The sequence below is a fragment of the Loxodonta africana genome, chromosome 7 (assembly GCF_030014295.1).
Source record: "Loxodonta africana isolate mLoxAfr1 chromosome 7, mLoxAfr1.hap2, whole genome shotgun sequence".
NCBI classification, from domain to species: domain Eukaryota; kingdom Metazoa; phylum Chordata; class Mammalia; order Proboscidea; family Elephantidae; genus Loxodonta; species Loxodonta africana.
Window position 1 is genome coordinate 127,487,972 of NC_087348.1, and position 27,797 is coordinate 127,515,768.

General features: G+C 37.3%; 1 protein-coding gene across 2 annotated transcripts in view; it reads right to left on the bottom strand.

The window, feature by feature from the left end:
- Nucleotides 1-27,797, bottom strand: part of GUCY1A2 (guanylate cyclase 1 soluble subunit alpha 2) — a 420,035-nt gene that overhangs the window by 326,326 nt on the left and 65,912 nt on the right. For both annotated transcript variants that reach the window (XM_064288867.1, XM_064288866.1), the window contains exon 4: nt 2,793-3,511. In XM_064288867.1, the coding sequence (XP_064144937.1) occupies nt 2,793-3,511 (719 nt within the window). The remainder of the gene's footprint in view (nt 1-2,792; nt 3,512-27,797) is intronic.

Consider the following 27,797-nt stretch of genomic DNA (forward strand, 5'->3'; position numbering starts at 1 on the left):
CGCTTTAAAACTGCATTCTCTTATCAAAACCAACTAAAAAATAGAGACTTCCAGACAACATGGAATTATCTGTTATCAAGCACAGTTATTAGGGGAAAACAGTGAATATCAAGGTCAAATTTGTCAACAGGAAGAAAATTTTTAAGCCTGATTTTGTTTCATCTTTCCATCTTTTAAGAAACTATGCAATTTGGTGACATATTAATTTGAAATGTTATCCATCTGGTTATGACTCCGTGCCACAACTTTATAAACTTTCGTTTCAATTTGGGACAGCTGTAGCCTCCCAAATGTCCCATTCTGGCAAACCCCACTGAGTAAGCAATGTAAATATAAGGATTGGAGGATTACTCTAACTAAAAAGCCTGCCTATTGCTTTATTTTTAAACTGCCACTAACATGTTTAAATTATAATTGCATCTTCTCAATGAGCACAGTTCCTTATTATTGAAATTGTCAGCGGGCCTTGACATTTGAGTCATCATTTCATTACGTCTATTTCTTATCCTAGTATACAAATTAAATAGAAATACAAGTCAGATGAAACATATCGGGAAAAAAATCTGAGGCTGTAACTTTAAACTGAATTAAGTTTTTCCTCAAATCTATAAAATATATTAAGCAAATGACATTGGTAATAATATATTCTAGTTCACGCACATTTTCAAAAACACTAACTTCAATTCCAAAGGCCAAAAATGCTTCAAACCCTCCAAGTCAAATATCTTTCTCTTATAAAACAGAACTGACACCTTTAACATTCCCTGAATTTAAAAAGACAGAATACTTTAAGTAGTAAAGTTACTAAAAACATAAACAAAAATACACATTTTTTCTTTCTTCAATTCTAAAAGAATTTGAAAATGTGCAATTATCGAACATATACATATAATATGTGCATATATGGAAAATACTATTTAAAACATAATTGTGTGATCAAATAGGAACAATACTAATTTGTTCAGATGAAATACACTAATGGGCCAAACTGGAATCTGCAGCTCTAGCTTTAGATGTTTTTGAATCATTGAACTTATATGATAAAAACATTACTAAATGATTTTCCTAAATCACCTGATTCAGTCACACTGAATAAATGCATATCATTCCATCTTTCTCAAGGACTTTGTTTAAAAATTTTCCATAGAGCTTCAAAATTATAAAAATTAATCAAGGATAAAGCCAGTGCCTCATAAAATCCTCAAAAATGTCTTTGGCTCTGCTTTCAAGAGGCTATTTCCTCATTTATTTAATTTATTATTGCAGGCACTCCAGGTTATGTGTAGTTTGTTCATTCACTGACTTTTTTAATTGTTTCTGCAACTTTTCCTTCCTTTAGCCCAGAGCAGCCTGTTCATTTCTAAAAGTCAACAGCTTTCACAAAATGCTTGGGAACAAGCTGAACAGCCTAAAAAAATGTTTTATCCTGATGTAGAATATCAGAAGAAAAAAAAAAACACTACTGAAAACTGAATGACTATACATTCAAATGGCATTCTGGCAATTAGTATTTTTTCCTTTAAACACTAAGAGTATATTACCAAATATGAAAACAGTTATGACTGATTTTTCTTTGCATTTTATTATTTATTTTAACATTGTTTCTCAAATTTTACCTGTGGCAAACTGTTTGTTTTGACCCAACTATTATTAAGATTTATTTCTGGTAACTTTTTCATCATTTATTTAAAACTTATTACAGGTAGTCAGCGGATTATGAAAAAGTTCCCTTCCTAAGCCTGTATTTAAGTCAAATTTGTATATAAATTGGAACAGTTAGGTACAGTTTGTATCTAACGTCAGTCAAATGTATGTCATAGTATATAGTCGCTATGAGTAGGAATCAACTGGACGGCACTGGGTTTTTTGCGTAGTATATAGTACATAGTGTACCTTTCTATGCATAAAAATCACTAAAGAAACACTTCCAGATATACTAAAACATCTTTAACATAGTAATACAGTAACAATAATTTTTTGATGCACATCACAAAATAGCACTCGTTTGTTATAACGAACCATTATGTACCTCGCATTTTTAACATAATAGGCTTTACAGGGGTTGGCTTGTCAATATGGTTGTATGTAAGCTGGACATTTGTAACCCAGGGACTGCCTTTAATACAGATTTTTCCAAAATAGATTCTAAAATTCTACAATAAAGATAATCTAGTTCCATGGTATCCTCTCTTAAGGATTTAATGTGTTCTACTGGAAGGAGTATCTATCTCAATACTAAATAGATTACAAGAGGTCTTGAGATACGGAGTCACTTAATTTCCAGCTTTAGGGGAATACATTTTCTGTATATTAAGATAAAAATAGGATGTAAACCAGATGTTCTTAGATTATGAAATTTAGAAGAGAACATATTCAAAGAGCAGCTAGCTTTTTATCTATATTTATTTAAGGATAAGGCAAACAAGCCCCACAATGTTGAAGTCAAAGCCTTACAGTTTCTCTCTTAACTTAATTTCAATCTGTGGAAATATTCATGGGTTTATAATATCATGTTTTTAGTGAGTCCTATCATTTTTCTAATTGCCATGGTAGTATTAATAAATGTCTTCTTTTTATATGCTGAAATAAATTAATGGATGAGGCAGGCACTATGCAAAATGACTGGGAGTGGGGCCAAATCTTTTTATATACATCCAGGGACCAATAATTTTCTAAATGGCTCTTTAAGCTCTCTTCCCTAAATAATTATAAGTATACCAGCACGAAATTTACTGAAATAATTATCTACTCTTCTAGTTCCCATCACCCATCTCAAGTCCGTGACCACTTACCTTGTCTTTATTTTCAGTGCCAGAAGCTTCAAGCTTGGTCCTAATCACAAATGGGGTGGAGAGTCGCAGCAGGACCCTTTCGAAGGTGGCATTAATCTTTGGGAAAACGACCTCAAAGCAGTCCTCAAACTTGAGCACTTTGTGAATGTCACATCGGAGCTGCTTCCTTAGGCCTTCCCCCAGCTGAAGGACTGACATGTTGGGGTCAAACATCAAATGGAAAGGGAAGGCTCTGCAGAAGGTGTTGATGCTAATTCTGAGGTCCGCAGGAACTTGGGATGTTCCCAGTGGAGGGTTCTTTGTGGTATTAGTATTTTCACATTCTTTGATAAGGAAGGTAAGACAGCTACAATTGCCTGGGTTTGAACCATCCGAGCACAGCTTCTCATTGGCAACCTGTTCTACTTCCACATCCAGCCGATAGATCTTCTTTCCTGCAGCCTTAATCATCCCCAGCATCGCAAACCCCACAATATGATGAGGGTGGAAGTAGTGGAGCATAAAAGTACCTCCAGGGAGCTCTTTGCATAGGAAAGATGGTGACTCCAGAGTGGCCTGTTTTCCAAAAGAAGTTCTAATGTGTTCCAACAAAGCATCAAAGCCATTAAAAAAGTCCTGTAAGGTGCCGCCTACAGCTCGAAGAACTCTCTCATTCTCATCAAAGCATATATTAAAGAATTCCTCACCAAATCTTTCTCGAATTTCCTCAAACTTCAAACCTAGAGGTAAATGGGAAGCAAATGTTAGTGAGGCATAATTAAAAATAATTGAATTTATAGTTCTTTTAACGCTTATCAAATAAGGTAGCTAGTGAGTGAAGTACAAGCAGTATCTCCCTAGGGTTCACACATTTCCCAAGTAAATTAATTCATTCATTTCGAATGACAGAAAGTAAAGTCCAGTATGAACTCTTCCAACCCAAAAAGAACTCTTCCAATGCTGCTAATCTAGCTGTTCCCTTTTCTTTGTAATACTCCTCTCCACTTGCTATAATGACATCTCACAAATAATGTCTTGTCTTTTCTTAATGATATCCTTCATCTTGATAAAATACCCAAGTTGCCTCTGCTTCTGTATTGTAACCATCCATATTATCACCTTACTTCTTATCAAAATACATTCATTAAGTGGAAAATATCAGCCCAAGAGGGAATCTATGACACATGTGTATGGAAAAGATATCAAGTTATCTAGTAGAAATAAAACGGCTTAAATTAGTAATTTCAAAAGAAGCCATGCAGTTCAGCTAGACCTCAGGGACAGAGAGACAAAACAATGAAAGAAAAATGGCAGAACTGTGGAATGGTTTGCATTCTTTCATCCACAAGAGTGAGGACAGGCAAAAGTGTAGAATGAATCTGACCAGAGAGATTTAAAAGATTTTATTAGGTTTTCATGCTCTATCCGAGATGCTCTGGCAAAAAGAACCACACCTCATGGTAATGGTATAATAAACAAAAAAAAATACTCAATTCATTATATAGTTATTAGATGCAGAGTCATGTGTAATCTGGTTAGATCCATCCATAAGGATGATCTGAGGGGAAATACGGAAGGAATTTATGGCCCAAAGAGGAAGAATATAACAGGTATAAAAGAGTTGTGCCTGTTTGGTAAAGAAGGCTTCCACATAGTATCTGTTGTTCTCCTTCGACTTCGGTTGAAATCAATACATGTAGTTTACATATTCACACTTTCTTGTCTAAACCCATTGCCACTGAGTTGATTCTGACTCACCACGACCACACAGGACAGGGCACAAATGCTCAATGAGGTTTCCAAGTCTGTAATCTTTGAGGCAGCAGACTATCACATCTTTCTCCTCCAGAGCTGGTAGTGGGTTCGAACTGCTAACCTTTCAGTTAGCAGCCGAGCGCTCAACCACTGTACTACCAGGGCTACTTTTTCTTGTCTCATCAACAACATATTATAAGTATGTCCTGAAAACTAGGCACCCGGGACTGGGAAAAGGCAGAAGGTCACTTCCCTCAGCCCTATTAGAGTGAAGAGCTATCTAGGCTGTCTACAGCTTCGTTTGCTATTCAGATCTTTATAATTTCCTTGAGGGTGTCCCTTTTCAGAAGTGGAGGAACAGGACACACAGTCAAAAATATTATACAAAAATAGAATCAGCGCATGTCAAATATTTTTTTTCAGAGCTTAAAATTGAGACTACAAATTGTGATGGTCAAGGTAAGAGGTCATTTTGACAAAGAAGTTCTTGAAATCATTGTGAAATGAAAAGAAACGGAAAACCTAACTGAAAAATAGTCCCTTTATTAAGGAGTAACTTACATTAATTTTTGTTTCATAGATCTGATGTTCAAGGCAAGCTGAGAAAGTCACTTATTAAGATAAAAACATCACCAGTCATCTCACATTGTCATTTTACGAAATTGCCCTTCAACATACGTTGCATCCACTAACAATAATGCCAGCCAAAATTGGTAGGAATCGCATTTATCTGTACAGTCCCTAGCATGGAAAAGAGAAAACAAGAGAGATGATATTCTGTGCTCAGAACCATCATTTTGCTTCAGTTCCAATGCTCCATTGAAACTCCTTTTCAGGGCTTCCTTTCTAGTTCAAACCTCTGCTGAGAATTTGCATTTCTAGCTTTTTAACAAGTTCCTAGGTAATGCTAATACTGCTGGCTAGGAACCAATTCTGAGAACCACCAGTAGAGCAAACCAATGAAACCAAACCCACTGCCCGTAGAGTGGGTTTGGTTTCGTTGGTTTGCTCTACGGTTTTGACTCATAGCAACCCCACAGGACAGGAAACCCAGGAGGGTTTCTAAGGCTGTAAATCTTTATGGGAGCAGACTGCCACATCTTTCTCCCATGAAGCGGCTGGTGAGTTCCAAACACCAACCTTTAGGTTAACAGCCCAGCGCTTTAACCACCGTGCCACCAGGGTTCCTTACTAGTAAATCAAAACCAAAAACCCACTGCCATCAAGTCGATGCCAACTCATACCAACCCCACAGGGTTTCCAAGGTTCTAGGTCTCTACAGAAGTAGACTGCCACGTCTCTCTCCTGCGGAGCCACTGATAGTTTGAAGGACCCGACCTTCTGGTTAGCAGCCCAGTGCTTTAAGGCCTGCACCTCCAGGGCTCCTTACTAGTAGAGCACGGCTCTCAAAATGTATTATACGTAAGAATAACCTGGAGATCTTGTTAGAACAGAGATTCCAATTCAGTAAATATCTCAGCAGGGGCTCAAACCCAAATGAACCAGCTCAAAGCCCTGGTGCTTTCATAACTACTTAAACTAGTATGGGTTTTTATCTGACTTAACTTTGTTTATTTTTCCTTTAATTTGACAGTTAACCATTTCTTTCTTGTAAAACCTTTCTCTTCCCTTGGCTTAGTAAAACCATACTCTTTTGGTTTGATTACTATTCTCACTTCCTTCACTCAAACTTCTTTCTACGCCAAATCCTTATATCACATCCGTATTGTAACTAAAAAAAAAAAGTTCTATCATTTACACATTAAATTTATGTCCCTTCAATGGCAGTGTTCTTTATTGCTATTAAATTTTCTAATTATTGATTTATTAAAAACTAAAATGTGAAAATATAAATTCTTCAACTCTGACCATATACACTGAACTGTAAAATTCCTTGTGCCACTGAAAATACTCCATGAATTGCTTTTGAACTTTGAAGAGTTGTATCTTTAAAGGACTTAGGGTCTCAATGCATGGAAGAGAAACAGAGAATTGCTTCTAACTTGCATTTTTCATAAAACTCAATGTGCCAAAGTAGCTCTATTAAATAAAGAACACAGGTATAAAGATAATACAATAAGCTTGTGTTCTACTTCCAATGCCAGAATTCCTAAGAATCATCCAGAAAATAATAAGTAAACAGATTCACAAGAAGCAAAACAATAAAAACTACTGTGTACATCAGTCAACCAGAAGTCCTTGCTGCTTTAAAAAGCACTTCTGTACTTTAAGGTACAAAAAAAAGGACTGTTAATTCTTACATGATGACCCTAAGGCCCACCGGGATGCTAAAGTGACTTTCATATCACTAAATAAAAGGTGAATTGTCTGGAATATTATGTTCAAATATTATGCATGGTAGTAATATATAAACCACAATATCCAATTATTCAATATAGATTTTTACCCAATTGTTAACCTGCACAAGATCAGAAAAAATAAAAATATTCTTAAAGTTTAAAAAATTAAAATTAGGGAAAGAGTACTATGAACCAACAGCAAAGATTTCCATTTTAAATGTTATCTCAAAATTGAGAAAGGAGTTCAGCTCAGACAATTGATGCAGTTCTCACAAACCAAGGTCCCACCTATGACTGATGCAAGCCCCCTATTTACAGTAAATTACTTGAAACATATAGACAATGCTCATCTCATATTGCAAAATGCTGTGACAGGCTGACATTTGGGTCTATAACAATACATTTCCTCAAGAGGCAAAACGCGTAACAAGACAGCTCTCGTTAATGGCCAGGTTAAAAGTTAGAATTTTAAATTACTGTTAACTCATCCCTTTAAAAAAAAATGAATAGCTTAATTGTTTAATGGCTGGGGAGAAGAGGTGGGCTGAGTTGTTATTTAATCAGCAACACAGAAGATCCACTTGGTGTCCAGACTAGAGTCAAAGACACTAACCAGAGAGATGCTGTGATGCCTCTAAAAGAAAATTATTTTGTCCTGAAATAGGCAGTCTTGATAAGAAAGGAGAAAAGAGAGCCAAGCAGTATCTAAACCCTTTACATGTATTATTTTATTTAATCCTCTTAAAGTCCTATAAAGCAAGTATTTTTATTGTCCTCATTTTACTGGTGAGGATTTTAAGAAATTTGCCCAAGTTCACACAATTGTAGTTGGCAATGCCAGTCTTGAAATGAAATTGCCTAAGAGTCAATCTTGTGCAATAACCATGGTATCAAAAGAGTAAGACCTCCACATGGGAAAGAAACTATGTATGTCTTGCTTTTTGTTATATCATTAGTGCCTAGCATTCTATCTGGCACTTAGTAGGTGCTCAGTAAACTATTGACTGGATGATGAATGAATTGATGCATCACTGAAGTCAATAGAAAGGAGTTGCAAGGAGTACTCAATGTTGTCAAGTGACACAGCAAGGTCAAGTAAGATAAGGGTAGAAAATGGCCATTGGATTTGTCAGGTCAGTGCACACCTGCCAGAGCAATTTCACTGATGCGTGGGGGCAGAAGACTGATGTTAATGGGCTGAGGAGTGTATGGTAGGTGAAGAAACAGAATATTAGTTGTCAGCTGACTCAATAAATATTCTTTGAAGTTTAAAATTAGTTAAGTTATAAAATTATCAAAAAATTGCTCAGAAAAGGAAATGTTACCTCTGTTGAGAACCAAGTGAGGGAGAAATTGTTGAAGATGTGGAACTGACTAGGGTTCTTGTTCCTCTTGGGGAAGTTTTATTAACAAAAGGGTGAAATTAATGTCTTTCTAGGTCCAGAGACCATCCCTACTACTCAACAAGAGTATCAGTCTCTATTAACATCGGAAAATACCAAAGCAAGAGGTGTGCCATCAAGTTGTTTAAATTCCAATGGAGAAATTAAAAACCTCCGAATGACTCACTTCTGTGAGCCACAGACACGCCATAATTATTTTTTGATTAACTGTTTGGGCTCCTCAACCTTAAATCTAAGTGATGTAAATCAAGCATAACTATATCTCAAGTCCAAACTGTAGACAGATTTCAATATTTTAAAGATATGATAATCTTTTTAGGAAAACAATTATTTATCTAGCAAGACTGTAAGGATTTTGCCAACATTTTGAAACACAGATGACACTTTTATAAAAATATTATTCTATCTACAAAGAAAGGACTAAAATTGGTTTCTGCAACCCAGAGGAGGTTAAAGGGTAAAGAGTATATATACATAAACAAAAACAAAGGAGAAAGGCTAAAATTGCAATTTTAAGGGAAATTGTTTTTAATCTGATCTTTCAATACAGCATCATTTGAATCTTTGTTGGGTTAAATAAAACCTTTGACATTTCAGAGTACTTCATAGTTCAATAAGTAAAAGTGTTGAGATTACAGTGAAAAGAAACATCCTTATCAATTTTGATCTTAATCCATAAATGACTAAAGCAATGATTTTTCTACCATTTTAGAGCCACACTATTCTCCATTTCTGCATTCATGGCATCTCTACCTCTCTCCACAAAAGAATATAGCATATGTCATGCGTTTCTTTTTTTTTTTAATTGTACTTTAGATGAAGGTTTACATAGCTAGTTTCTCATTAAACAGTTAGCACACATATTGTTTTATGGCATTGGTTAACAACCCCACGATATATCAACGCTCTCCCTTCTCAACCGTGGGTTCCCTATCACCAGCTTTCCTGTTCCCTCCTGCCTTCTAGTCCTGGCCCCTGGGCTGGTGTGCCCCTTCAGTCTCATTTTGTTCTATGGGCCTGTCCAATCTTTGGTCATGCATTTATCATACATAGATTAATTGTACTTAATTTTTTAAATTTTATGATACAGTTAAAGCTAACAGGATACATTTTCAGATTCATGAAACTAGGGTTTCATGATGAATTCGAACTGCTGTCCTAATGGTTAGAAGCCTTACCTCTGAACCAGTGCACCACCAGGGCATAAAGAAATAGGTATTATTAAAAGCAAAGTATATGTTTCAGGCACAAAATGATTTGTGAGCATTAAGTTTACAGTTTGTAATTTTGAAAATCTATTAAGAAATACTTTAAAATATACATTTAAAAAAAGAAAAACTCCATTGCTGTCGAGTCAATTCCAACTCATAGCGACCATATGGGACAGAGTAGAACTGCCCCATAGGGTTTTCAAGGAGTGGCTGGTAGATTCGAACTGCCAACCTTTTGGTTAGCATCCAAATGCTTAATCACTGCACCACCAGGGCTCCATAAACTTTAATAACAAGAAAAGAAATGTAATGGAGATGAAGATAAACCCTGCGTATTATGGAATAACTTTTTCACCTAGCAACTAGATCTAAAAAGTGAAGTAAAGGGAAGATGGAAACCCCGGTGGCATAGTGGTTAAGAGCTACAGCTGCTAACCAAAGGTTGGCAGTTCAGCAGTTCGAATCCACCAGGTGCTCTTTGGAAACTCTATGGGGTAGTTCTACATAGGGTCACTATGAGTCGGAATTAACTCGATGGCAATGGAAAGGGACAATAACCAATAATGAAATGGGAAAGCAGAATAAAAAACTGAATTTCAATTTTATCAAAGCAGCAACAATAAGTAAAAGAAACAGAAAAATAAATAATTTTCATAAAGCAAGATGTAAAAAGTAAATTACAAAATGTATCCAAGAAGAAATGGACCACCTGAATTCTGGCTAGCCTTTAAATATACAAAGATAATGATAAAATTATTTAAGTATTTCCAGGATGCCAGCTCCAGGGGAAGGCTTTCTCTCTCTGTCAACTCTGGGGCAAGATCCTTGTCAACAATCTTCCCCTGTCGAGGAGCTTCTCAGCACAGGGACCCCAGGTCCAAAGGAGAGGCCCTCCCAGCTCTTATTTCTTGGTGGTATGAGGTCGCCCTGTCTTTCTGCTTGCTTCTCTCTTTTATATCTCAAAAGAGATTGACTTAAAACACAACCTACTCTTGTAAATTGAGTCTTGCTTCATTAACATAACTGCTACTGATCCCACCTCATTAACATCATAGAGGTAGGTTTTACAACACATAGGGAAATCACAACAGATGACAAAAAGGTAGAAAATCACACATTACTGGGAATCATGGACTAGCCAAGTCGGCACACATTTTTGGGGGGGGAGACACCATTCAATCCACATCAGTATCAAAAACAAACAAAAATTACAAAGACCATTTTCTCTTATATTTCTAAAATAGAATCCAGCAATTTATAAAAGAATGATACATCATTACCAAGTAGTGTTTATATCAGAAATGAAAAGGTGATTCAATAGTAGAAAATCTATCACCATAAATTATTATATTCATAAAATTATATAAGAAATTAACATGATCATACAAGTAGATTCTGAAAAGTCACTGATGAAATTCAACAGAGTATCTTAAAAATTTTAGGCTGAGATAGAAGGAAGCTGCTTAAATATAATAAAGCAAAAAACCCAAAGCAAAGTTTATTCTAAATGGTAAAATACTTAGAATATTTCAACTAAAATCAGAAACTAAACCACTATGTTTGCTATCACCATGTAGATGTTGTAATTATTCAATATTATCTTGTAAGTTTTAGCAAGAGCTGTGAGATAGGAAAATGAAATAATTAGTATAAACATGGGAAAGAAGAGCTAAATTCTCTCTTCTTGCTGATGACAGATTGTACACCTAGAAAACCCAGATAGTCTTTTAATTTTGAGGGTTTTTTTTTTTCCCTTTTGAGAGGTACTCACATTTACAGCATGTATTTTCTAAAAGGAAACAACATAACCTACTAGAATTAATAAGAAAATTTTATAAGTAGCTGAATGAAAAATAGCTATAGGAAGAATCAACAGATTTTCTCTATATTAGCAATAAGGATATAGAAGCAAAAATGGGAAAAATGTTCTATTCAAAGTAGTGATGAGAACTATAAAGTTATAAGAATACGTTTAATAAGAAAGGCATAGAACAATTCCCCCTAAATTGATACATGTTTAATGCATTCCTAATTATAACATCAACAAGGCTTCTTTCTGTCAATACAGTAATTTTAATATTCGTGTGGAGAAATAAATGCCTAGAACAATCCCACAATGCTTGAATAAGAATACTACACATGAAGAACCTTGCATTACCAATATTAGAATAAATGAAACACTGTAATTTTAAAATAATGTTTATTTCAACAGGAACAAACAAAGGATTATTGGGTTAAAAAACTAAATTCAGAAGTAAATACAAGTATATGAGAAATTTTAATATATCATAAAATATTACTTCAAGTCAAATGGAAAAGAAAGGTTTATTTAATAGATGGTGCCATCCATCTGGAAATAAACATCAAATCTTATACCGCAAAAAATTTTTAATATCAATTAAAAACTTATATGCAAAAGAAAAAGCAATAATTATTTAAAAAGAAAATTCTGTTAGATTATAGGCATACCTCAGAGACATTGTAGGTTTGGTTCCACATCACTGCAATAAAGCAAGTCACACAAATTTTTTGGTTTCCCAGTGCATATAAAAGTTATGTTTACACTGTACTATAGTCTAAGTGTGCTGTAGCATTATGTCTAAAAAAACAATGTACCTATGTTAATTTTTAAAAAATACTTTACTGCTAAAAAAAAAGCTAACCACACTCTGAGCCTTCAGCATGTCGTACATTATCTTTTCGCTGGTAGAGGGTCTTGCCTTGATATTGATGGCTACTGACAGGATCGGAGTGCTGGTTGTTGAAGACTGGGTGGCTGTGGCAATTTCTTAAAATAAGACAACAATGAAGTTTGCCTCATCAATTGACTCTTCCTTTCATGAAAGATTTCTCTTAAGCATGTGATGCTATTTGATAGTATTTTATCCACAGTAGAATTTTTCAAAATTGGAGTCAATCCCCTCAAACCCTGCTATTGATTTATCAACTAAGTTTATGTAATATTCTAAATCTTTTGTTGTCGTTTCAATGAAGTTCATAACATCATCACCAGGAGTAGATTCCATCTCAAGAAGCCAGTTTCTTTGCTCATCCATGAGAAGCAACTCCCTATCTGTTAAAGTTTTATCATGAGATTGCGGCAATTCAGTCACATCTTCAGACTCCACTTCTAATCCTAATTCTCTTGCTATTTCCACCACATCTGCAGTTGCTTCCTCCACTGAGGTCTTGAGCCCCTCAAAGTTATCCATTAAGGTTGGAATCAACTTCTTCCAAACTCCTGTTAATGTTAATATTTTGACCTCCTCTCATAAATCGCGAATGCTGAGAAAGCCCTAGACGTCATCTTTTCCCAAGACGAGGCTGTTGCCTCCACATTGAAAACCTGTTGTTTAGTGTAACCACCTGCATCAGTCATCTTAGCTAGACCTGCTGCATAACTTGCTGCAGCAGCTTCTGTAGCAGCATTTGCTACTTCACTTTGCATTTTTATGTTATGGAGATGACTTCTTTCCTTAAATCTCATGATCCAACCTCTGCTAGCTTCAAACTTTCCTTCTGCAGCTTCTTCACTTCTCTCAACCTTCATAGAATTGAACAGAGTTAGGGTATTGTTCTGAATTAGGCTTTGGCTTATGGGAATCTTGTGGCTTGTTTGATCTTCTATCCAGACTACCAAAATTTTTCCATATCAGCAATAAGGCTCTTTTGCTTTCTTATCATTTATGTATTCACTAGAGCAGCACTTTTAATCTCCTTCAAGAACTTTTTCTTTGCACTCACAACTTGGCTAACTGCTCGGCACAAGAGGCTTAGCTTTCAGCCTCTCAGCTTTTGACATGTCTTCTTCACTAAGCATACCCATTTCTAGCTTTTGGTTTAAAAGTGAGAGACATGCGATTCTTCCTTTCATTTGAACACTTAGAGGCCATTGTATGGTTATTAATTGGCCTAATTTCAATATTGTCATGTCTCAGGGAATAGGGAGGCCTGAGGAAAAGGATAAAGATTTTGGAACAGCTGGTTGGTAAGGCAGTCAGAACACACAAAATTTATCAATTAAGTTCATAGTCTTATATGGGCATGGTTCATGGCACCCCACAACAATTACAATAGTAAGATCAAAGATCACTGATCATAGATCATTACAACAGATGCAACAATAATGGAATAGTTTGAAATATTGTAAGAATTGCCAAAATGCAACACAGACACAAAGTGAGCACATGCTATTGGAAAAATGGCGCCGAAAGACTTGCTCCACCTAGGGTTGCCACATATCTTCAATTTGTAAAAAATGCAATATAGCTGCCAAATGCAATGAAGTGAAGTGCAATAAAACAAGGTATTCCTATATATGTATGCCTTAACCAAATTGGCAAACAAATCAAAAAGGACATAAAGACATATCTGATTTTGTTTGATATAATGCCCAAACTTTCAGAATAACTGTAGAATATTATTTTATTTTAGTAAAATTACAAGGATGTGTGTGTGTGTGTGTACTGTGTGTGTACTGTGTGTGTGTGTGTATGATGTGTCTCCCCTTGATGTGTCTCCCCTTTAGTATTGCTAGTACTTCTATCCTAAATATCACTACTTTGTTTCAGGCCACAATGATCAATAACCCAGATGTCAATAGCCCCCTGACTAATTTCTCTGTTTTCTTCCTCTCCAAACTACCCTCCATACACCTTTTTCCAATTTATAAATCTATCATATCATTTCTTTGTTTAAAACCTTCCAATGACTACCTATTGCCCTCAGAATAAAGTCCAGACTCAGCAGAGCCTGATCCAGCCTTCTGGACCAGCCCATCCTCATCTCTCCCCACTCTACCACTTCACATCTATACACCAATCAAAAAAACCTTTGTCGTCAAATTGAATCAGACTTATGGAGATCCCATGTGTTACAGAGTAGAACTGCTCCATAGGCTTTTTTGGCTGTAATCTTTATGAAAGCCAAGACTTTCTTTTGCAGACTGCAAACCACTTGTGATACTAGCTATTATGAACCACCTGGAATTTCTTGAACATTTTCAACAACAATCTTTCTCTTGCTCACAGGTTTCTGTACATGCTGTTTTTCTTTTACTGGAATTCTGTTCTGCCACCGACTTTACTTAGCTAGTTATCTGCTTGGACTCATTTTTGCAGATCTTTACACTGAAATTCCTCCAGAATGGCTTCCTTGAAACTCCAAGACTAAGTCCCTACGTTTTAGGCTTACAAAGCACCTTGTGGTTACCCTCATAGTAGCATTTATCACACAATGCTGTAATAGTTGCTGGTTTGTCTAGACCCTCAATCAAACTTAACCTATTCGAAGACAAAGGTCATGTCCTGTTCAGCACTTATTTATTCTTTTGTTTAAAAACAAAGAGAGAAACTGCACTATCTCATTCTCAGGGCTGAGTCCTGAGGATACAACGGTGATCAAAATGGAAATGATCCTTACCCTTATGAAGCTCCTGTGAAAGCTTAATCCAACAATTGTACACACCATCCAACAGTTATACAAATAAATACACATGATGAAAGGTGCTAAAAAGATAGAGTAGAGCATGCTATGAGAGCATAGAATAGGGACCTACCATAATCTACTGCATCAAAGAAAGCTTCCTTTAAAAAGTGACACATCTGAAGGATAAGTCAACTAGGCAGCCAAGAAGCAGCAGACAGAGGAGGAAAGAAGAACTTCCAGACAGAGGAACAAATGCAAAGGTCCTGGAGCAGAAACCAACATGCTTTCAAGAAACTAAACGAAGACCACTATTGTAACCCTATCCCTGGAACAGTGCCTTATCTGTAGTGAATTTTTTAAACAAATACGAAAAAGAATAAGTCAATTAAAAAAAAATACAGCTGTGTGTGACTGACCATATATTCATGTATAATATATGTATCATATATGTTGTATATACTCTATAATACATACTGTAGATATACGCTCCTGTATGTGTGTGGAAACCCTGGTGGCATATTGGTTACGTGCCAAAAGGTCAACAGTTCAAATCCACCAGGTACTCCTTGGAAACTCTATGGGGGGCAGTTCTACTCTGTCCTACAGGGTCGCCATGAGTTGGAATCAACTTAAGAGCAACAGGTTGTGTGTGCGTGTGTGTGTGTGTGTGTGTGTGTTTCATAGTTTTTTCAGTTAGTGTTTTTCATACCCTGCAATGCTCTGCCGACAGGCCTTTTAACACAAGTTTGGGCAAGTTATGCTACATGACTAATTTAATAGATGTGAATCCCTGTGATTTGATGAGTTTTTATTCCTTTGCCAACAAATAACCACAGGTGAGTACTAAGAAAGAAACAGACTCAGGGTAGCAGAGGCAGCCTTCTCAGGGCTTTCTGCTATGCTTGCTAGCAGGCGCTGGCCACCTGTCAGGTGACAAAAGGCTGGTCACACTCCCCAGCCTTCCTTCCCCACCAGCCTAGCACCTTGCTCTAGAAGACCCTAAGCCAGCAGCCCAGCAGCAGTGTGGTGCAGAATCACAGAATACACAGACTAGAGCTAATTACAAAGGGAAGCTGCAGGAGCACCTGCCTCAGCTCTGTACACACTGGCTCCTGCTTCAGAAATGTGATCTGCCACGCTGTGAAAATACAGCAGAGGCTCATGAGCTCTGGAATCTCTCTACAGACATTTACCTCCTTCCCCACACCTGCACTTGTTACCAGTCTTTTACCTGCTGATAAGGAAAGTGGGGGAGGGGATTATTATGCAAATGTACGGATTCTGGCTTCTACTGATGATGAATGGGCCCCTTTCAATTGGCACCTACAGTAGTGGCAGTACCAAAAAAAAAAAAAACCAAACCCAGTGCCATCGAGTCGATTCCGACTCATAGCGACCCTATAGGACAGAGTAGAACTGCCCCATAGAGTTTGCAAGGAGCACCGAGCAGATTTGAACTGCCAACCCTTTGGTTAGCAGCTGTAGCACTTAACCACTAAGCCACCAGGGTTTCCTTAGTGGCAGTAGGACTGCGTTATTTCCACCCAGATGGATCCTCAGAGGGTTTACTCAGAACTGTTAATCACCGCTAATGCCTCTTTAATTGCCCTGCCTTTTACAATGGCAGGAAATTCCTTCCTTCTTCCAATGAGGCAAAGTCTACTCCTATAATTTTAGTCTACTAGTTAGTTCTACTATATCCTCTATAGGGATTTGAACAAATCTACCTCCTTCTCCTCAAAAAAATCCTTCACGTATCTGAAAATGCTCTGATGTTCTCCTTTGTTTTCTCGTCTTATGTTTCAAAAGAACTAATTCAAAATGTATTAAAAGTATCTCTAAAGAACTGTTTAAAATAGATATAAAAAGCAAGGGCACATTAGAAAAATCACACAGTATGTGTGATTTGGAAGTACATTATGAGTTATGATTTGAAAGGACAAGAAAGCAGTAGAGATATAGGTCTATTTCAGATAAAAGGAGCTAATGTGAGAAGTTTTTATGCCAGGAATACAACATTTTGTGTATATGTGCTCTAACTTGGGAAAATAAATATCTGTATTTATTCTTCCTTGTGGGAGTATACACTTTAAACTGTTTTCCAGTACCATATTTGATTTATTTGCCCTGTTCCTTTCACATTTTCACACCAAATTCCTTTTGATAATACATATATAAGATGCTGGACTGAATACAGAAGTAATTCAGGGCTTTGAAAATGAGTATCAATGGCACATGTAGGGATTGAACTCATACTCACAGCCTCTTTAACATCATGAGTGAAGCCATCTGAGAGATGGTTGACTAGCACCCCAGGCATAGAAACTATCCACGTTTGTTACATTCTCAAAACGGATCTGACAGGAACACTGAGCTATGTTTTTCATTATCACACACTGACATATTCCACAGATAAAACACAAGAGAAAGTCTGAGACATGCAGGAGTTAACAAAAATAATGTTTTAAAAGTGGGTGAGAAGGAGCAATATATACCTCAGTTTTTATGATATTGTAAAGGGAACTACAGTCTGTTTGGTTTCATGGTTTCTTTGGTAAGTAGGTTATGTTCTTAAGACTTCTTTCACTTATTGAAACACAGCTGTGTTCATTTACTCCATGTTCCCTTCCAATGTTTCTATACAACCACACATATTTTACATAGTTGGATTTGTAATGTTCATAATGTACACAACTGGTATTTGGCTTATTTTGTTTTCATATTTCATTTGTAGTGGATCCTGGGAGTGTTGGTAGCTGACAGCTCTCAGCAGAGTCTTGCGCTGGGAATTGCCTTCAGCTGAAGATAGAGGCCTGGTCCAAAGACCTGCTCCTTCCCCAGGGCAGCCTGCATCCAATAAAGGTTTGTTTGCAGGAAAGGGGTTATAAGGCTCAGCCTCAGTGGGGAACAACTCTGAAGGGATCACCTGAGGCTTCTGTGGTGACTGAATCTCAGCTCAACTTCTCTCTCTGCCCAGTCCTGCTTTCTTCACTTCCTCACAGAGAAACAGTCTGATAAGCTAACAGTTGTTGTGAAGTCAACTCTCACTCATAACAACCCCACGTGTGTCAGAGTAGAACTGCACTCCACAGAGCTTTTGATGGCTGATTTTTTGGAAGTAGGTCATCGTGGCTTTCTTCCAAGGAGCCTCTGGGTAGACTCAACTGCCAACCTTTCGCTTAGCTGCTGAGGACATTAACTATTTGCACCACCCAGGCAACTAAACCAAAACCAAAAAAAACAAAAACCCATCACCGTTGAGTCGATTTTGACTCATAGCTACCCTATAGGATTGAGCAGTACTGCCCCACAGGATTTCCAAGCCTGTAATCTTTACAGAAGCAGACTGCTACATCTTTCTCTCTCAGAGTGGCTGGTGAGCTCAAACTGCCGACCTTTCAGTTAGTAGCCGAATGCTTAACCACTGGGTCACCAGGGCTCCTTAACTGCAAATATGTGCTACCTTTGATGAAAAAGAAAGGAAGACTCAGAGGCCAGAGCTGAGAGCCAGAGAGGATTATACCCAAACCTTGAAACCCAATGGGGTTTGCCCGATTGGCTCACTGATCCTGACAGCACTGCCCAATAGGCTTCCTACATGAAAATCCCACTCTTGGATTCTGTTTCCTTGGGAACCAGAGCAAAGATAACATCATAAAAAATTTCCCCATGCTGTAGCATAATGTTTCCACATAGTTCTCATTTAAATGGCTGCTTAACATTCTTCTAAGTAGGGTTATCATATTCTGATAACTTCCTTATTGTTGGACTGTGGATTTTTGCCAATATTTTTGTCAGCATAAAGAGCTTTCAGTAAACACTGAGCCACTGTTTGATGTTGCTTCTTCTATTTACATATTAAAAAAAAAAAAAAAAACTCCAGTGTGGGCCATTACTTAGATAAAGCTATGTAGGCAGTCCCCAGGTTACTAATTTCAAATTTACTGACAACTCCTTCTAGCCCTTTAAAGTTACGTAAATTTGCCAAGGCTTTGAAATGATTTAACCAATCCCTATTTGAAAGAAATTCTTCATCACAATCACATTCACTTGCCACATGTGCAGCTTTTAAATCATTAAAAATGCTTGAGGGGCAGGGCCAAGATAGCGGAATAGACGGACACTTCTGGCAAGCTCTCTTACAACAAAGACCCAATAAAGCAAGTGAAACGAGTATATTTATGACAAGCTAGGAGCCCTGAGCATCAAAGGCTAGCTTAGAAAATGAACTGAGGAGCAGGGGGAGGAAGAGACAGCTCAGAAGCAGAGAGGAGTTACTGGACTGAATGGCCGTAAGCCCTCAGGCACCATTCTCAGGAGTGGGTGCAGCAGGCTGGTACTAGCATTCAGCCACAGTTTCCTCAGAGAGAAGCAGCCAGCCACACGGCCTACTCACACCTCCAGAACCAGAGAAGAATGGTGCTCTGGGCAAAACCTAAGTATTTACATATATTTTACCGTACCCCCCTTCCCCCCATTCCCAGGCTGGCTTCAGCAGTTGATTTCCATGGGCCTGAGATAGGCCCTGTTGAGCACCTAGAGCCATCCTCCTGGCCTTGGAGGAGGAATCAATTTGCAATTGGGGGAAAAGATAATTTGCCAGCTCCACTAAATGGGGGAGCTCAGGACAGAAGCAGCTCCTGTCCAGGCATAAATGATCCATGAACTTTGAGTACCTTTTCCCTCTGCATGGACCTCAGTGGGCCTATTTCAGGAGAATACACCCTTGTTGGCAGACTGCAACTGTGTCAGCTGTACAGTGGAGAGGTGGGTGTTTGATGTTTGACATTGCTTTGCCTGTTAAATAGGGCCCTCACCTACCCACATCAGGGGCCTAAGGACTGGTGGCTCCACTCAGGTTACCCAGCCACCCTCAACAGGGGTCCAAGGATAACTGGTACCTCCCAGTCCTTAAAAACAAAAACAGTGAGTACCCATGGTCCATTTGCAGAACATGCCCACCTGTATGCTCCAGGGAACAGGGACATTGTTTCCTCAGAGACACTTGGGGGATGATTCTCAGCCCCCCACCTTGTTCAGAGCGTGACACCCTGCTGCAACCAGATACCAGTACCTACACCAATCACCCCTGTCCCTCTAAGGCTGTTGGTCAGAGCCTATACCACACAATCGATGATCAGCTACCTGGACATCTGAGCTGAATTCATACAAGAAAAGTGAATGGACTCCTAGACTGATATACCTGATAACAGCTCTAGCCATCTGGCAACAGGATGTCAGAGCTCCAAAGGTGAAAATAATCAAGCTAACTCACTCAAACAACCCATTTGGGCATATCAAAACAAAACAAAGCAAGAAACTACACCACAGTAAACAAACATAAAATAAACTAATACAATAACTTATAGATGGCTCAGAGACAACAGTCAATATCAAGTCACATAAAGAAACAGACCATGATCACCTCAACAAGCTCTCAAAACAATCAAGGGACCTTCTAGATGAAAGTGACTTCCTGAAATTACCAGAGGCAGAATAAAAAAGATTAATATACAGAACCTTTCAAGACAGCAGGAAGGAAATCAGGCAATACGCAGAACAAGTCAAGGGACACACAGAAAAAGCAGCTGAAGAAATTAAGATTATTCAGAAACATAATGAAAAATTTAAAAAGCTGGAAAAATCCATAGAGAGCAATCAGAAATTCAAAAGATTAACAATAAAATTACAGAAATAGAAAGTCAGAGGAACAGAATTCAGCAAGTGGAAGTCAAAATTTCTGAACTTCAAGATAAAGCACTTGGGACCAATATATTTGAAGAAAAACCAGAAAAAAGAATTTTTAAAAATGAAGAAACCTTAAGAATCATGTGGGACTCCATCAAGAGAAATAACCTAAGAGTGATTAGAGTACCAGAACAGGGAGGGATAACAGAAAATAGATAGAATTCTTGAAGATTTGTCAGCAGGAAACTTCCCAGATGTCATGAAAGATGAGATGTCTATCCAAGATGCTCAACAAACTCCATATAAGGTAGATTTTAAAAGAAAGTCACCTAGACATATTCTAATCAAACTTGCCAAAACCAAACATAAAGCGAGAATTTTAACAGCAGCTAGGGATGAACGAAAAGTCACCTACAAAGAATACTCAATAAGAATAAGCTCGGACTACTCATCAGAAACCATGCAGGCAAGAACGTAATGGGATGACTTATGTCAAGCATTGATGGAAAAAAAATTGCCTGCCAAGAATCATATAGCCAGCAAAACTGTCTCTCAAATATGAAGGTGAAATTAGGATATTTCAGGATAAACAGAAAGAAGTTTAGGGAATTCGTAAAAACCAAACTAAAGCTACAAGAAATACTAAAGGGAGTTCTTTGGTTAGAAAATCAATAATATCAGGTATCAACCCAAGACTAGAACACTGGGCAGAGCAATCAGAAGTCAACCCAGACAGGAAAATCACAAAAATAAATCAAGATTAAAAAATGCTCAAAACAGGGGAACACCAAAATTATTATATAAAAGAAAACAAGATTAAAACTATAAAGAGGGACTAAAAAATGTAGTCATAGATCTTTCATATAGAGAGGAAGACAAGGCAATACAAAAAAATAAAAGTTAGGTTTAAATTTAGAAAAATAGGGATAAAAATAAGGTAAATACAAAGGAGACAAACTATCCTACACATCAAATTAAAATACAAGAAAAAAATAGAGACTCAGCAGAAACAAAATCAACAACAATGAACATGAGGAAAGAACAATATATAATCTATTCTGCACTTTAAATTAAGTGGAAAAAAGAAACTGTCAACAACACACAAAAAAAGACATCAAAATGGTAGCACTAAATTCATACCTATCCATAATTATGCTGAATGTAAATGGCCTAAATGCACCAGTAAAGAAACAGAGAGTGGCAGAATAGATTAAAAACCACGATCCATCTATATGCTGCCTACAAGAGAAACACCTCAGACTTAGAGAAAAAACAAACTAAAACTCAAAGGACGGAAAAAAATATATCAAGCAAACAACAATCAAAAAAGAGCAGGAGTGGCAATATTAATTTCTGACAAAAGAAACTTCAAAGTTAAATCCATCAGAAAGGATAAGGAAGGACACTATATAATGATTAAAGGGACAATACACCAAGAAAATATAACCATATTAAATATTTATGCACCCAATGACAGGGCTGCAAGATACATAAAACAAACTCTATCAGCATTGAAAAGTGAGATAGACAGCTCCACAATAATAGTAGGAGAATTCAACACACCACTCTCGGTGAAGGACAGGACGTCCAGAAAGAAGCTCAATAAAGACACCGAAGATCTAAATGCCATAATAAACTGACCTGACCTCATAGACATATACAGAACACTCCACCCAACAGCAGCCACATGGAACATTCTCTAGAATAGACCACATATTAGGTTACAAAGCAAGTTAGCAGAATCTAAAACATTGAAATATTACAAAGCATCTTCTCTGACCATAAAGCCATAAAAGTAGAAATTAATAACAGGAAAAGCAGGGAAAAGAAATCAAGCCTTTGGAAACTGAACAATACCCTGCTCAAAAAAGACTGGGTTATAGAAGACATTAAGAATGGAATAAAGAAATCCATAGAATCCACTGAGAATTAAAACACTTCCTATCAGAACCTTTGGGACACAGCAAAAGTGGTGCTCAGAGGCCAATTTATATCAATAAATGCACACATTCAAAAAGAAGAAAGGGCCAAAATCAAAGAATTATCCCTGCAACTTGAACAAATAGAAAGAGAGCAACAAAAGAAACCCACAGGCACCAGAAGAAAACAAATAAGAAATATTAGAGCTGAACTAAATGAAATAGAAAACAGAAAAACAATTGAAAGAATTAACAAGACCAAAAGCTGGTTCTTTGAAAAAATCAACAAAATTGATAAACCACTGGCCAAACTGACAAAAGAAAAACAGGAGAGGAAGCAAATAACCCGAATAAGAAATGAGAGGGGTGATATTACAACGGACCCAACTGAAATTAAAAGAATCATATCAGATTACTATACTCAAACAAATTTGAAAACCTAGAAGAAATGGATGAATTCCTAGAAACACACTAGCTACCTAAACTAACACAAACAGAGGTAGAACACCTTTATCACCACTCTTATTCAACATTGCGCTGAAGGTCTTAGCCAGAGCAATTAGGCTAGATAAAGAAATAAATGGCATACAGATTGGTAAGGAAGAAGTAAAATTATGTCTATTTGCAGACGACATGATCTTATACACAGAAAACCCTGAGGAATCCTCCAGGAAACTACTGAAACTCATAGAAGAGTTCATCAGAGAATCAGGATACAAGACAAACATACAAAAATCAGTTGGATTCCTCTATACCAACAAAAAGAACATCGAAGAGGAAATCACAAAATCAATACCATTTACAGTAGCCCCCAGGAAGATAAAATACTTAGGAATAAATCTTACCAAAGATGTAAAAGACCTATACAAAGAAAACTACAAAACACTTCTGCAAGAAACCAAAAGCGTAAGTGGAAAAACATATCGTGCTCATGGATAGGAAGACTTACAGTGTAAAAATGTCTATTCTAGCAAAAGCAATCTGATCCAAATTCCACTGACATTTTTTAATGTGATGGAGAAACAAATCACCAACTTTATATGGAAGGTAAAGAGGCCCCGGATTAAGTAAAGCATTACCGAAAAAAATGAACAAAGTGGGTGGCCTCACTCTACCTGATTTTAAAACCTATTATACTGCCACAATAGTCAAAACAGCCTGGTACTGGTACAACAACAGATACATAGACCAATGGAACAAAATTGAGAATCCAGACATAAATCCATCCACATATGAGCAGTTGATATTTGACAAAGGCTCCAAAACAGTTAAATGGAGGAAAAGACAGTCTTTTTAACAAATGGTGCTGGCATAACTGGATATCCATCTGCAAAAAAAAATGAAACGAGACACATACCTCACACCATGCACAAAAACTAACTCAAAATTGATCAAAGACCTAAATACAAAATCTAAAACAATAAAGATCATGGAAGAAAAAATAGGGACAACATTAGGAGCCCTAACACATGGCATAAATAGTATAAACAATGCAGAACTAACAATGCAGAAGAAAAACTAGATAACTGGAAGCTCCTAAAAATCAAACACCCGTGCTCATCCAAAGACTTCACCAAAAGACTAAAAAGATTACCTACAGACTGGAAAAAAGTTTTTAGCTATGACATTTCCGATCAGCGCCTAATTTCTAAAATCTACCTGATAATGCAAAAACTCAACTACAAAAAGTCAAATAACCCAATTATAAAAAATGGGCAAAAGATATGAACACAATTCACTAAAGAAGGCACTTCTACACTGCCGGTGGGAATGTAAAATGGTACAACCAGTTGGAAATCAATTTGGCGCTTCCTTAAAAAGCTAGAAATAGAACTACCATAGGATCCAGCAATCCCACTCCTTGGAATATATCCTAGGGAAATAAGAGCCTTTACATGGACAGATACATGCACACCCATGTTTACTGCAGCACTGTTTACAATAACAAAAAGATGGAAGCAACCAAGGTGCCCATCAATGGATGAATGGATAAATAAATTATGGTATGTTCACACAATGGAATACTACACATCGATAAAGAACAGTGATGAATCTGTGAAACATTTCATAACATGGAGGGATCTGGAAGGCATTATGCTGAGTAAAATTAGTTGCAAAAGGACAAATATTGTATAAAACAACTATTATAAGAACTCAAGAAACAGTTTAAACAGAGAAGAAAATATTCTTTGATGGTTACGAGGTGGGGAGGGAGGGGGGTGGGAAAGGGGCATTCACTAATTAGCTAGTAGATAAGAACTAGTTTAGGTGAAGGGAAAGACAACACACAATACAGGCAAGGTCAGCACAACTGGACTAAACCAAAAGCAAAGAAGTTTCCTGAATAAACTGAATTCTTTAAAGGCCAGCGTAGCAGGGGAAGGGGTTTGGGGACCATGGTTTCAGGGGACATCTAAGTCAATTGGCATAATAAAATCTGTTAAGAAAACATTCTGTATCCCACTTTGGAGAGTGATGTCTGGGGTCTTAAAACACTAGCAAGCGGCCATCTAAGATGCATCAATTGGTATCAACCAACCTGGAGCAAAGGAGAATGAAGAACATCAAGGACACAAGGTTATTACGAGCCCAAGAGACAGAAAGGGCCACATAAACCAGAGACTTCATCAGCCTGCAACCAGGAGAACTAGATGGTGCCCGGCTATAACCGATGACTGCCCTGACAGGGTACACAACAGAGAACCCCTGAGGGTGCAGGAGAGCAGTGGGATGCAGACCCCAAATTCTCATAAAAAGACCAGACTTAATGGTCTGACTGAGACTAGATGGACCCTGGTGGTCATGGCTCCCAGACCTTCTGTTGGCCCAGGACAGGAATCATGCCCAAAGCCAACTCTTCAGAGAGGGATTGGACTGGACAATGGGATGGAAAGAGATGCTGGTGAGGAGTGAGCTTCTTGCATCAGGTGGACACTTCAGACTTTGTTTGCATCTCCTGTCTGGAGGGAAGATGAGAGGGTAGAGGGGGTTAGAAGCTGGCGGAATGGACACAAAAAGAGAGAGTGGGGGGAGGGAGCAGACTGTCTCATTAGGGAGAGAGCAATTGGGAGTATGTAGCAGGGTGTATGTAAGTTTTGTGTGAAAGGCTGACATGATTTGTAAACTTTCACTTAAAGCACAATAAAATTTTTTTTAAAAGGCTTCGAGCCTTTTCTTGTACTAGGTAAAAACCCATTGCAGTTAAGTCAATTTGGACTCACAGCAACCCTATAGGAGAGAGTAGCACTGCCCATTGGTTGCCCAAGGAACTGCTATGGTGGATTCAAACTGCCCACCTTTTGGTTAGAAGTCGAATCCTTAACCGCTAAGCCACCAGGGCTTCTTGTTGCACTAAAGTAAGGCTATATAATAACCATATGAACCAGCTGTGACTTACCTACAAATTTGACTTAAAGACAGTTAGGAATGGATCTCATTAGTAACCTGAGAAATGCCTGTATAGGATTTTAGTCTATTGATACTAAAGCTTTATAGATTTTAGTATTATAAACATAAGTCCAATACTAAGATATACCACCAGGAAACTAAGGAATGGGGACAGATCATTTTCTGTATTATTGTATAATTGCCCAAAGACTCAGAATAGGAGGCTTGAGAGGCCCAGTGAGAAAAATTAACAGAGTGGTCTCTACCTGACTTATGTAGCATTCTTTTGTACTTGACTGAGTAAATCAGTACGTACAAAATACCTGCACCCAGTACATAATAAATATTTGTTGAAAACATGTATGAATGAATAAATGAATATTCAAGGTGCGTAAATTTTTAACTTAAAATCAAAGGAGGTCATAGGTAAATATGTGTGATGTATATGTGTACAGGAAGGTATAGGTGTGTATATATGTGAAGTGTAACTGTAGGCATATGTATATACATGTATGTGTGTGCTGCATGTATATTCATATGTATAATAAAGCACATAGGGGGCAAGGATATTTCTTAGACCTAACCAAACACCTCATGGGATTGGTTTTCTGGGTTTGAAGTCTTAGGACCATAGTCTCATGGGACAACTCGGTCAATTGACATAACATAGTTCATAAAATTTATGTTCTACATCATAGTTTGGTGAGTAGCAACTAACTGGGTCTTAAAAGCTTATGAGCAGCCACCTAAGATATAACTATTGGTTTCTACTTGTCTGGACAAAAGAGAAAAAAGGAAACAAAAAACCCAAAGAAGAAACTAGTCTACAGGACTACTAGCCTACATGAACCACAGCCTCATCTATCCTGAGACCAGAAGAACTAGATGGTGCCCGACTACCACTACCAACATTCTGACCATAATAAGTGGTTCCAGATAGAATGGGAAAAAATGTAGAGCAAAACTCAAGCTCTTAAAAAAGACCAGACATACTGGTCCAGTAAAGACTAGAGGAATGCTTGAGAATATTGCCCTAAGATACCCTTTAAACTTTGTACTAAAACCACTCCCAGAGGTCATCTTTCAGTTAAATAACAGATTGGCTCATAAAATAAATAGTATCACCCATGAGTACTGTGGTCCTTTAAAAAAATCATCTATATGAAACCAAATGATCAACATTTTTACTAAAGCAAAGATGGGATGGTAAGGGGAGAGCAGGGAAGCTAGATTAGGAAATGGAACAACCTGGACAAATATAATGAGAATGCTGACACCTTGTGAAAAATGTAACCAATGTCACCAAACGATATGTATAGAAATTGTTAAAAGGGAACTTAATTTGCTGTGTAAACTTTCACCAGAAGCAATAAAATATCATTTTAAAAAATAATAAAATATTATTTATTAAACAATAAATAAATAAAATCAAAGAGCACTCATTAATGCAGTAGAAAATATGGACTGGATACTAATGATAAGTCCTCGGCTTTAAATTCTTAGAATTGTTCCGATTCCAAAATAAAAGTGATGGTGATGGTGATGGCGTGTGCAGGTACATGTTAGATCCTGTTTTATGAGAAGCTAGCACAGAGGACGCTAAAAAGGAAGAGTTAAGAAAGAACAAAGTAACAGCTAATAAAAGTACTCAGAGTCAACCAGAAAACAATAAGCCAAGTCTGCGATCATCTCACTAAGATACAAATCACAAATTCATGGAAAGGCATGCCAGAGACTAAAAAATATGAGTGAAAATGTGACAGCAGATGAGGAAGGATGATGTTAGGTTGGACACGATACATCCATTGGAATGCATTGGCAGGTTCTATAGACATAACATCAAAATCATTCCCTGTCCTCATTTCTTACAATGCCCCAACAAGAATCATTTCTCAAATCATGTTGGTGTCTTCACTGCCTCATGAACATCCCTTGC